The sequence below is a fragment of the Fukomys damarensis genome, unplaced genomic scaffold, assembly GCF_012274545.1.
Source record: "Fukomys damarensis isolate Sample0158 unplaced genomic scaffold, DMR_v1.0_HiC HiC_scaffold_5, whole genome shotgun sequence".
NCBI lineage: Eukaryota > Metazoa > Chordata > Mammalia > Rodentia > Bathyergidae > Fukomys > Fukomys damarensis.
Window position 1 is genome coordinate 18,242,764 of NW_022900917.1, and position 13,563 is coordinate 18,256,326.

General features: G+C 35.9%; 1 protein-coding gene across 5 annotated transcripts in view; it reads right to left on the bottom strand.

The window, feature by feature from the left end:
• Cpq (carboxypeptidase Q) overlaps positions 1 to 9,503 on the bottom strand; it is a 368,009-nt gene extending 358,506 nt beyond the window's left edge. For all 5 annotated transcript variants that reach the window (XR_779292.2, XM_010619585.2, XM_019206825.2 and 2 more), the window contains exon 1: positions 9,040 to 9,503. Coding sequence is in view for 4 of the 5 variants with exons in the window: in XM_010619585.2 (XP_010617887.1) it covers positions 9,040 to 9,472 (433 nt within the window). In the remaining variant the exon portion in view is untranslated. The remainder of the gene's footprint in view (positions 1 to 9,039) is intronic.
• Between the last annotated feature and the right edge of the window lie 4,060 nt (positions 9,504 to 13,563).

Consider the following 13,563-nt stretch of genomic DNA (forward strand, 5'->3'; position numbering starts at 1 on the left):
TCCTATCAAATCCACACAATTCTATCAGCTACAAGAGGGGCAGAATACCACTGATGTTATTACTTCTCCTGCAAGACCAATGGCCATCTGTGTCGATCAACTTTTTCATTATTATAGCCAAACACATGAGAAAATCAATTTAAAGGAGAACAGATTTATTTGGCTTAATGTTTCAGAGGTTTCCAGGGTCAGCTGCTAACATTGCTCTTAGGCCGGTGGTAAGGCAGGACCATCACCGCAGAACGACGTGATGGAGGAAAGCTGTTCACCCATGGAAACTGAGAAGCAGAGAGAGAGGAAAAGAGCTGGAGAGGAAGAGGCCTGGGGACCAGATGTAGTCCCCAAGGTCATATCTCTGTGATCTACTCCTTTCAAGTAGGCCCCACCTCCTGTTTACATCACTTCTCAATAATGCTGTCAAATCATGATCTTATCAATGAATTAACTGATTGATAAATACTGATAAAGAGCCTTCATAACCCAGTAACTTCCCAAAAGCTTAAAAGCAACCAAGCCTTCAACACAAAAAGCCCTTGTAGGGGACATACCGTATTCCAGCAATAACACTGTCTTTCTCGTTCATTTACACACAAAAAAATATTTAAATCATATTGTTAAGAGGCGTAATGAAATAAATTTTGTTTCAGATAAGGGAACTTGGAATAGCCATTCCAGCCTCCTTAAAATGTGCTTCTCAATTTTTCAAAGATTAAAACCCTAAAAGCACTTCTGGGACTTCATACACTAGGGTCCATGTGTAATTTATTATTTTTTAAATTTAAATCGAATTTATTGGTACATTCTAGGTAGACAGTACAGTTACATTCATTACTGGGATCTTGTTCCTTTACATGCCAGGTCTTGGTTCTCATTTTTTCCCCTTCTCCCCACCCTCCCGTCACCACCTATGTAATTTAAATGTCACCAATTTTATGCCCTTGTACAAGAGCTGGAAGGCAGCGGTTAGGTAGAGGCCGCTTGCTGCTCTTTCTACTCTTTCAGAAATTCAAATGTCCAGATTTTCCACAGAACTTTCTGATAAAATCCCATTGCTTATTCTAGGAAAGGCAAAGCAATCTTGGTAGCTGATTCTATAGGAGGGCTCTTAAACTTCTTCCTAAGAAGTTCAATTTAAATTCTGCATCCCTCGCCTTCTCAGTGATTCTGTAAACCATGTAAAATCTTCTAAGATGCCTATGCCTATATGAGCCCATCAGATTCTAATCTCCAGAGTTGAGCACTACCCATCCAATCAACTCTACATGGGAAGCCACATCTAGTGCTATCTCTACCTACTCTTTCTCCCACTTCCAAATAAGTCCCATAAAGGAAGGTAATGGGCTACACAGAGACTTCGACATGAACCAGCAAAAGTACTAATCGCCACACACAGCTCAAAATCCAAGTCCAGCTAGAAAGAGCTCTTCAATTTATAAGTACAGTTTTAAGGGCCTTTTGACTACCTTCTGTAAATGATGAGGCTGAATTTCCAAAGTCTATGTTGACTGAGCTAAAAATCTCAGTTTCTTAGAGGTTTGATAAGGTAGAAGGAAAGTAAATTAAATTTACTATTTTGCAGTCTCAACTATACTCCTCAAGTAAGAGAAGTGCTTTTAAGAAAAAAATGTATAAGGACATGATGGACCGGTGTAAACTATCTCAGTAGCTTTAAAAAAAAAAAAAATCTTGAATTAAACATAAAAATCAAATATTTAAAATCCATACTATTTAATGAGTTCTTATATATATTAGAAAATCACTGAAGCACCACTAGAAAAATGAGCAAAAGATATGTACAAATAATTTAAAGAATAGTAAACAGACCTGTGAAGATATTAATCTCATCAATGAGCAAAGGAATACAAAATAACATTGAACCATCACATTTAATTCGTCAAATTGAAAAATATTAGGAAAAAGTATCCATGCAGGTAGAGATGGAGGAATTAATTAGAAGACACATGTAGAGAGCAGATATGTGCAACCTTTCTGGAAAATAAGGAAATACATCAAGAACCTAAATGTACCAATATTTATATTAATAATATCTTAGATAATTAAAATATATTTATATTATGTCATATATTGTGTTATATACTTATTGCATTAACATTTTTAAACAACTAAAAATACTTAGACAAAAATAGATTCCAATAATTACAGTACACTGTCATTGTTTGCATTCATAGAAACGGCTCCAAAATTATTCATTGCTATTATCTTACAACTTCTTAGAATATTTTGATCATTCCTCCTTTGTTATGTTATTTAGTAAAACTGTTTTTAAGTAAAAAATCCCCTTTGAAATCTATTCATATTTCAATAAATAAAGGATGCTTCTAACCATTTTAATTAAAAGAAGAGAAAAAGAGATGGAAATAATCCAGATTTCAATAATAGGCTTTAATTATGTTAACTATTATACACGTTGAGTATCTAATCATTAAAATTTATTTCAAATAATACTTACTGGTGGTAAATGTTCATAGTATGTGCAAAAAAAGAACATGAAATATATGCGCTATGAACTCAAATTTATAAAATAAACATATTTGCATACTAAAATATTAGTTGACAAATAAAATAGCAATGATAGCAATGAACTTGCTAGAATAAAACTCACAGGGATTTTTATTATTTTTATATTTATGTACATTTCCTTTACTGAGCAGGTATTGATTCTATAATGTTAAAAAAAATTCTAAGTAAATACCGATGGTTAAACAACATCATCATTTCATATGTAAAATAAGGCACTTTGTTTAAATTACAAGGAAATATCTCCAAAGAAAGAACTACCTTAAAAATGCACTGTTGATTAAACATCAAATGAAAAACTATTTACTGAGTATGGTGATACGTAGTAAGGACATTGAATAGATAAGATTTAGTCCAGGCTTTGGAGGCTCTCAAGATAACATAAAACATACAATTTGTAACATACAGTATGTGGGGAAAGCTCTGTACCTCTGCAGAGATCAATCTCCCCAGAAGATTAATATTACTCAACAATCTGCTGAGTGGGCTTGGAGATCAGACAACATGAAGACTCAGAGTTATGTCCGCTGGGGAAAAGCCACATATTCTACTCAAGTCTGCCCACACCTAAGCCTCTCCCAGATTTGACTGATGATTTTCATCTTTTACATGGTCCACTCAAATCTGATGCAAAGCTATGTTCTTTCGGGATTGACTGGAGATTGTTCTTTGTTCCATTTCACTTCTAAGACTATGCTTTGTTCTTCATCTCTTGGGCTGCCCATATTTATGACTTCTGCAAACTCACAGATACCTCACAGAGCCCTCACCTTCCCAAGTGGAGAAACTAATACCTACTGTAATACTCGCCTAGAATTGGAAAGTGAAAAAAATCATTGCAAGGAATTTGTTCCATCACATGTGCCTGGAAGAACCCAGCTCTTATGAATTCTAGCTTCACTAATCTCTTGTATACTCATAAAATAAATCACACTTCTCAACTGAAAAAGACCTACATATTCTTGTTGTGATTATAGTTCATTTTACACTATTAAGACCTGTGGTAATTACATGATCGAGGTCACACCGCTAGTTAGTAGCTAGGGCCAAACTTAGAACATGAGTTTCTTAGGAGAGAAGCTGGGAGATGGCTTTGCATCACTCAACCTGAAACTAAAGATCCATTTATGCCTGCGGGGATCTTCTACACTTGGACCAGCCTAATTCTCCAGGCTCCTCAGAGCCTAAAATTGTTCAGTTGCCAGACAACTGCTTATCTGCTTTGAACACCATGGAATAGAGTCAGGTGAAAACAAGTCTTAGAACACCAGAATAGATTCCAGTGAGTAAAACTCACTTCCCAAGGGTTTTGAAGGCCCCATGAGCAATCAGTAAATTGGCTTAGTTTTCAATGCCAGGCAAACAGCCAGGGAAGAGCAGTCCTTGCTACAGAATGAGAAATGATGATACAAATATAACATGAATAGAAAAACATGTTCAAAAAGAAGACACAGGAGCTAGTATACTCCACCATTACAGTCTAAGATCAGTAACTTTTGAAACAGATCTGCTTCAGTATGTACCTAAAAATAGGAAAGTTATAAATGGAAATATTTGTATGTGGTATGTGAGACAATGTAGTCTAATGACTAAAAACACAAACCAGACTTTGATAGTTATCCTTGCCCGGACATGGCCTCTTACCAGTTGTGTAACCCCAAGTAAACTGCATAATCCTTTACAGTCTGGTTTTCTCATCTGGAAAAAAATAAAATAAAGAAAAGAAAATCTAGTCCAGTTATTTGGGACATTTAGGAGGGCTTAAAAAGCAGAACTTAACCACAAATTAGTGATTAACAGAAGTCAACTAAACAAAATCCAGACAGATGGTGACTGCCAGGCTGAGGAGTTCCCTTGGGGCATTTACCACTAATTTACGTAGCCCTAGAGAGATAAAAACTGGTCAATCCAGTGATGTTTCTAGAAAGGTAAAGTGGGAAATTTGGTTAATCTCTCAAAATTGTTCTAAGAGCATACAACAAATAGAACAACATTCATTTAAAAAAGTCTACTAAATCCCAGAACAATGAGAGCCTGTGGCATTTGGGCCATGATTTGCTCCTCTCCCCCACTCCTACTTTCACATTATAGAACTCTGTTATGGGGTACTCTATTACCAGGAAGTATAGCCAAGAAACTGGGAATGTTCTCTCACCTTCCGCCCCAGTTCTCAGTCTAGGGCTATGATTTCACCTTGAAAGAGCAGGCTACCGATGTTTCCCATTTCCTCAGAGCCCTTCCCACTAGAAGTCTTATTCTAGACAGACATGGACAAAAGAACTGATACACTATTCCCCTGCCCAGCTCCTCATTCATGGAAACTTTACATCAAGAGTTGCCAACAAAAATACTGGGACCCTGATTGTCCCATTTCAGTTCACTCACTGGTAACGACACACACTAGAAGCCACAAGCTAGCACCATCTAGGATATACTCTTGGAGAAACAAACAGGTCGCTGTCACTGTACCTAGCTCTTGTGCAATAGCACAGACATTTTCCCAGGGGAAGAGATAAATCATAAGGATGAAGAGCTCTGACGTTCGTACTGAGGTTAATGACTTTATTTGGAGATTATGGAGACTTTCATGACTAAAGGTGGTGTTGAAAATATGGAGAACAATTAAGGTCCTGGTATTTTTGTGATACTTCCTTGTTAGCAACAAGCAAAATGTCAGAGCAACCAGAAGTTTAACATAAAGAAGTACAGGGAGAGAAACAACTAAGTCAACTGTAGAGTTGGGAATGAGACACAGGGTATAGCAAAAAAAGTTTCAAAGCAGCTATTGTAAGCCTGTTCAAGGATGTAAAGGTAACAGTAAAAGTAATACTTCACTAATAAAAAAAAAATGTACCAGGTACCACAACAACAACAGAACTTTGCTGTTATCAGGATATTATTCTTCTCTTTGTTTTTTTGTTTTTGTTTTTTTAATGGAATGTGCTGAATGTCTATAATTTTGTTCAGATGACTGCAGAACCTGGAAAAGCTGTTGCTGCTATTGATGCATAATATACTGCTATTATTGGTCTTTTTATATAAATATAAATATACATTATATATGTATATATATATATATATATATAATTTGAATTTTTGGAAACTTTAACTGTGCTGTCAACTTTGGAAAAAGTTATCCCAATTTACTGTGTTGAGTTGGCATTGTACAGAAATTAACAGCCATATTTTTTTTTCATTTCTACAGGGGTAATGCACTGTATTAAATATGTAAGGTCATATCTATGTGGGTTTGATTACAGAAACTAATAAAGTATTCTCTAAATAATGAAAAAAAGAGAATAAGATAAGACTACAAGAGCAAGAAGCAACTTAAATATGTTCAAGGACCATTTTCATCTTCAGAATTAAGGATTATTTTAATGTTACATCATTGCCTTTTCTCTTTTACTTTCCTTTTTAGTTTTATTTTAGGATTCCATATTTTTAATGTTCATATAGAGATTTCTTTAACTGAAATACAGAATAGTTTCTCTGGTGTGATAAACTATAATAGTGCACAGGATCCTAATGAGATAATTAATAATGTGAACTAGGAAGTAAAGGGCTAAAGGTGTAGGGAAAGTGGGAAGGGTGGGGGAAAGGTAATAAGGGAGAGGAAAAAAAATATGAGAAAATGAAAAAAAAAAAAATGAGAATAAAGACCTATCATGTAAAGGGTACAGGATCCCCATGATGAATGTAACTGTATTGTATACCTAGATTGTACCAATAAACTCAATTAAAATTATAAAAAAAAGAATTAAAGGCATAATAACAATGTCTCATCAAATGGAGAATAGCAATAAAGAAAGAAAATGATTTTTTAATAGTAAATGGATATCTAGAGTTGGAATATATAACAACTGAAAATAACAATTTCGTGCAGATTTATTTGCAAGAGTAGATTTGAAGTAATGGAAGAATATGTGAACGCGATGATAGGTGGATAGAGCTGTGCGATCTGAAAGAGAAGAGAGATGAACAAAGCCTCAGAGAAATGTGGGACATTATGAAACATACCAACACACTCACAAACATAATACCAGAATAAGAGGTAAAAGATAAGAGAAAGGCAAAACATCTGTAAAATTATAGCTGTGAATGTCCCATTTTGATGAGAAACGTTAATCTGTACAACCTAGAGTATTTTTAAAAATTCACCAAGTAAGATAAAAGCAAAGAGATGCGCAGTTAGATATGTCAGAGTCAAAATGTTGAAAGTGAAAAAGAAAAAGGAAATCTTGAAAACAGTAAGGGCAAAATAACTCACCATCTACAAGGGAACCCTAAAAACATTAACAGCTGACTTCTCATTAGGCATTAGGGGGTCGAGGAGGCAATGACCAGCCTGGGCAACTTAGTGAGACCCTGTCTCAAAATAGAAGCAAATGACAAATAAAAAAGGGCTGAAGATGTAGCTCAGGGCAAAAGTCAGGGGTTAAAATCCCAATATGAAAGGAAAGAAGGAAAAAGGAAGGGAGGAAGAAGAGAGGGAGGGGGCAGAGGAGGGGCAGGGGAGGGGAAAAGGAGCGAATGAGGGAGGGTTAACAAGTACACGGAAAAATTGTAATATATTGGCGCTGAGACTATGAAACGGTATAGCCACTTCAGAAAACCGTTTGTTAGGACCTCAACAAACTAAATGTAGAGTTACCAAATTACACAGCAGTTCTACTACCCCTTGGCATACACCCAAGAGAAACAAAACATATGTCCACACAAAACCTTGTGTACAAATGTTTATAGCATTATGAGACTCAAAAAGTGGAAAAGATTCAAAAACTAAAAATAATCTAAGTGTCTAGCAGCTAATGAAAATATAAATAAAATGTGGTACACTGGTGCCTCGGTTCACGAACTTAATTTGTTCTACAATTTGAAAAAAGATGTCTGTGTGGGAAAGATGACCACGATCATGTCTGTTACCCATAGCAGCATTTGCAAACAAAAACAAAATTTTGCCAAACACTGTTTGCAAACCAAATTGCTTGAAAATAAAAGCATTCATGAACCTGGGTACCACTGTAAATGCATAAATTGAATTCTTATTCAGCAATAAGAAAGAATGAATGCTGAACCATGCAACACAGATAAACCCAGAAAACATTATGCAACATGAAAGAAGTCAATCACAAAAGACCACAAAGTAAGTCATTCCATCTATGTGAAATGTTCAGAATAGGTAAACCTATAAAGTCAGAAAGCAGGTTAGTGGTGGCTTAGATCTTAAGGAGGTAGTAGGGAATAGAGGGCTTATTAAATGAGTAGGAAGTTTCTTTTGGGGGTGATAAAAATGTTCTTCAATTAAGTTGTGTCCTGGGAAATAGGAAGACAATATTCAAATGGGAAAGGGTACAAGAGAGGGAGAAGGGTGATAGGAAGGAAGGGAAGAGGAAAAAAAGAATAGAAGGAAAAACTGGAAACAAAACTTTTGTGAATACCAAGAACAGAGGCTGAAGGGAGGGGAGGGGATTGGAGAAAAAAGAAGAATCAAGATATATTATGTACAGGTACAAATCCCTATGATGAATGTGATTGTTATGTATATCTAAAGTGTACCAATTTAAAAAATGAAATTATTTTAAAATTTTAAATTTTAAAAAATAAAATATTTTAAAAATTAAATTGTGTCCTACAATCCAAATATTCTACAATTAGGTTGCACAATTCTGTAAATATACTAAAACCCTGTAAATTGTACATTTTAAAGGAGTGAAAGTAGTAGTACTTAAAATATATCTCAAAAGAGATTTTTTTAAAGTGGCAATCTGTTTCTTACTGTGAGAAAATGAAAAGAATAAAAGCAAATTAGGAAATTAGTCCATGAATACATTCAAGATTGATAGCTCACTGTTCACTGATTATTTACCCCGATCCAGACATTTATGTTGGTTGATAAAGCCAAGCCAGGGTGCCAGTAAGTAAAGGTAGAACTTGACCTTTGATGATTCCTTGAATTAGCAATTTCTATAAAAATAATAAACTCAAATTGATTCATTATGCAGTTTCCATTCCTCCTTTAATTATCTAAGAAAATCTCCACATTGAGAATACTTGGAAGAAGTCAAAATTTTTGAACCTTGTTTATGTATATTTTAATTCTTTACAAAATTACACTAATTCCTGCTAGATTGTAATTATTAAGTCATGGGACTGATTAAATGTCATGAACCAGTAGCTATAGATTCTCCATTAATATGTGACCCATTAAAAATCAGGCTTTTTTTTCAGTAAAGAATAGATTAAAGGGGGCCAGGGATTTAGGTCAGTGGTTCCTCCGCCTGCCTCACAAGCACAAGGATCCCTGGTACAAAAAAAAAAAAGAGAGAAAGGAAGAAAAAAGGAAAAGAATATAAGTTTAGAGAACTCATTAAGCCAGTAGAGTGGGAAATCGTTATATTTTCTTTTCTATCACCCAAATTATAACATGCATGTTGTAATCAGTTACTACATGACATTAGTTGTATAAAGTACACAACAAACTGGGAAGACAAATAATACCTTCTGGGGGTGTCCCAATGCTGCTGCCAAGGCCCAAAATGGCCATCCTGTGAATTCTTGGGGCCAGCATCACAGCAGACTCTTCTCCCCTTTCCCAGTGGGGGATTCTGACCGGCTCCAGGTGGACATTCTCCAGCCCATCTTCTTGCAGGTTTTTGTACATGATTTGGATGGCTTTTTCTAGGTTCTCGGAGCCACTCAGTCTGGGTCCAACTGTGTCAACCAAAAGTGCCAATCTCTCATAGGACCGGTTCTGGTATTTACCGTAAACAGCAAGGTTGATAATTGCTTTAGCAACATCTTTATAGCTGGCTATTTCTTCTTTTATTTCTTGAAAAGTCCTCTGAGAGATGTCATTCTTGTATATAGTTTCCCCACAGCCCAGAGACAAAAGGTGAGCAACACCGACACATGTGAAGATAAGGAACTTCATTTTTTTTCACCCACTGGTTTTCTTCCTAAAATAATCTATGTAAATAAAAAAAAAGTTTTAGGAGAAAGAATCTCACAGTTACCTGCCCATCGTTGAGGGACTGCTTTTCAGAAAGCATTCCTTTTCTCTTCCCAACCACTGCTCAAACTCCCCCATCATATTCAGACACCTTAACTCCCAGAAATGATAGGTAAAAAGGCACAGATTGGCCTTATGAATGAGGCAGCTTTTATTAAAACCACAAATGCACTTGTCACCCAGTGAGCCTACCTACTAAAAAGATTAAAATAAGAAGAGAAGTAGGAAGGGGAAAGTAGCGGTAGCAATGACAGGGCCATCGGTGCTTATGTAGCAGAACCCTCTAACTGTACCACGATCCAATTCGGTGTCCATGCTCTTTCCTCTACCTGGTGTGCTCTCTCCTCTCTGCCTAGTGACCCTGTTCTCTGAGCTCCCTTCAGATGCCATCATTTCTTGATACTTTTTCTAATCCTCTTTCCACCAGAAATAATGATTTTTTCATCTGTGCTCCCAGAATATTTTATGCTTGCATTCAAAAGATATTTGTTGAATGCCAACTATGCACCAGAGATTGTAATACAATTTTAAAAGGAAAAAGTCTAAGCTAATACAGAAAGCAGAGAATTAATAAAAAGACTGGATTTTGTTAGCTTTTAACTGTGTGATATCCGTGGCCTACCTGATAATAATGAAAATAACACATTTATACAGTATGTATCAGACATCGTTCTAAGTACATTGCATTCATTAACACATTTAATCCTGATAACAACCCAACTGTAAAAGGTAGTTTATTGTTATATTGGCTTTATTTGACAAACTGGGAGTGGGGCACCAGCTCTGAGAGATTAAATAACTAGGACCCATGCTCTAAACAGTGCTACTCAAAGTATGCTTGAAAATGAATCTCAGTCTACAAACTGGTTTTACTGATCCACCATCAGAAAAAACAAAGATTAAAGGAAAGAAGAGAATGGAATTAAAATGACAAAATGAAAAAAATAGAAACAAAGTCTTTGTAGATAGGAGGGAGGGAGGGGTTAAAGGAAGGGTAGGACAATGGGGAAAAAATAAGAACCAAGATGCACTGTGTAAAGACGCAAATTTTGAACAATGAATGTCATTATATTGTAGACATTAAATGTACCAATAAAATTATTTTTTTTAAAAAGAGTATCTAGTGCTGCCCAATTCTGTAGCCAATAACCTTGTATAATTAGTTCGGCTTAAATTTATTAAAATTAAGTAACATTAAAGTTTCAATTCCTCAGTCACTAGTCACAGAAATAGTACTCAATATGTGGCAAGAGGTTGCTATACTGTGCTGCCTAGAGAGAGCATTTCTATCATTGTAGAACATTTCATTGGCTTAGACACTTTTGTGAATTGTGGCTATGGTGTGAATGTTTGTCTCTTCCATTTAATTGCCATGAGGGCACTGGACCCTAAAAGGAGTTTTGGTCTCCAGGGCTCTATCCTCAGAATCGAACTAACTCTGTTATCACGGTGTTGGGTTCAGTATCATGAGCATGAGTTTGCCTCCTCTTTCTCTCTTTCTCTCTTTCTCTTGCCTTCTCTTGTTCTTCTGCTATAAGAGGCCTCTTGTTGTATTATAACACAAGAAAGTCCTCATCGGCTGTGACCTCTTGATCTTGGACTTTCCAACCTCTAAAAAAGTGAGCCACTAAATTTCTGCTTATTATTAATTACACAGTCTGCGCTCTTCTGTAACAGGAGCACAAAAATAGACAAAGACAGCATCTGTCAAGGCTAATAATTGTAAAATGGTGCCTTTATTTGTATGTCTTTATTTCATTTTTCTAATTCACTGTTATTATATTTTTGAAAAAATATCAGTCTATAACAAATTCAAAATTTAAAAGTGAGTCGTGCACCACAGACAATTTCAGAAACAAGTTAAAAACCACTACATTATTAAGAGAATTTTCAAATTTCTCTGGTATACGAGGAAGGCCTTTCCAAAAATGACACCAACAACTACTTAAACTTCATCTTTCCTCCTCCTCTTCTAGAGCACATTCAGGTTCTGTCACTCCCTCCTGGCCCTCTCTCTCTCTCTCTCTCTCTCTCTCTCTCTCTCTCATCTAAGCTTCTAGATATTGACTACTTAAAATGAGGCTAGTCCAAACTGAGACATTTTCATTCTATAAATAGCGTAAAATATACACCTAATTTGATTTTAAAGGCTTAAGTATGAAGAAAGATAAATATTTCAGATATATGGGGTTAAATAAAATACATTATTAATTTCACCTATTTCTTTTTAATATGACTATCAGAAAATTCTAAATTATACACACATTGAATTGGACAATACTGTCACAGCTACAATGAACTGCACACTGTTCTTCCAATTTCCAGGCCTTTTCCTAACTTGGGGTCTCTACCTATGTTCATTTTCTTGCACCACAATCTCTCCAGACTATTCCTATCCTCCTGACAAATGTCACCATTCATTCTTTATAAGAACACTTCAAAGCTCAGCTGTTCTGTGGTGCCTGGCCAAACAACACCCCAGAGTTGTCTACACCATCCCCTGTGCTCCCCCATGGCTGCTGTCATCAGCTTCACCTTTGTTTAGAAATCTGTCTCACCTACCCTGCCAGTCAAATAAGCCACTCCACCTTTCAGTGCTATCCCCAAATATAGGTACCCAATACATTTTTATTGAAGATGTCTCTGAGCCTTTACTTTTTCTAGGTTTTAGCCTCCTTAGGGAATTAGAGTTGCGGTGCCTCCTTCACAAAGAAGCTGCAGGAATAAAAACTTCCCATTATATTTTGAATAATTATGAAAATTATCCATTGGCACTGCTTTCCTTTTATTACAACTGTTTACATGCATAAGTTCTTGGTTTCTATGGTTACCATACAGATGCTTGGTTTTTAAAGGTTAAATTTTATTAAGCAATCAAAATATTTCACCAGATCACACTTTAATTCTGAAAATATACTTTTCCAATGTTGTATTAGTGCAAAAGGAATGAAGGAAGAAGGAAGAAAGAAGGAAGGAAGGGAGGAAGAGAGGGAGGAAGGGAGGGAGGGAGGGAGGGCAGGAGGGGGGGAGAAAAGCCCACAGCCATGTATTCATTAACATTAACTACAAGTATGTACTTATTAAAGTTCTGCAAACATTAATTAAGTTTTTGCATACATTTCTAGTGGTACATTGGAATCATACAACAGTAACATTACAGAGCTAAAGGTGAGCTTTAGGGACTCCTAGTCCATAGCCCACTTTTATAGAAAATCAAGGAAGGCCCATATTGCGATTCCCAGGCAGCTGAAAAACTAGAAACCACAATCAACCAGGTAACTGGACTGACTGACACAGGCTTTGCGGAGGATTATAAAATTATTATAGAAAACGGTATACATTTATATATAATAGAAACTCAATGAGGGATGTTTAAATGCAACCCGGAAAGTGAGTAACTACAATGATATATGTATGTTAAAACAGACTTATCCAGAGAGTACCAAGAGAACAAGGAGAAGAACAAAGTGGACCCTAAAAAGCTATAGAGATGATAAGACAGCTGAAGACAGCCTCCAAGAATGGTGTATCAGTAGGGAGAGAAGAGAGATGGGGTCTCTCCCAGAGGGACCCCAGAATATCAGCTTCACACTATAGTCTGATTGAAAAACATGTCCAAAACACAACAGTGCCTAAGTCTATCATTTTATATCCTTTCCCATGTATGTTACTTGTATTAACACATAACATGCCATTTGGATAAAAATAACGCCTCCTAACATGGTCAATTAAATTAATTTTGACACTAAAATGATGCAATTACTCTGAAAGACAAACTGAATTTCACAGATACCTGAGAGTGTTTGTTGTTCTGAATAGCCTGCCTCATCTGTGTCTTCCAATCCTATAACATGTTCATTTGTAAAAGCAGGTTACTTTAAAATGAAAGCTTGTTATGTTTTAAAGGATCAGTTTTCCTGACATCAGCAATTAAAAGATTTGCTATGATTAAAGGCATAAAATGAAAGGTGCATGACAAGTTGCCCAGGACACCTGGCATAAGTAATGATGAT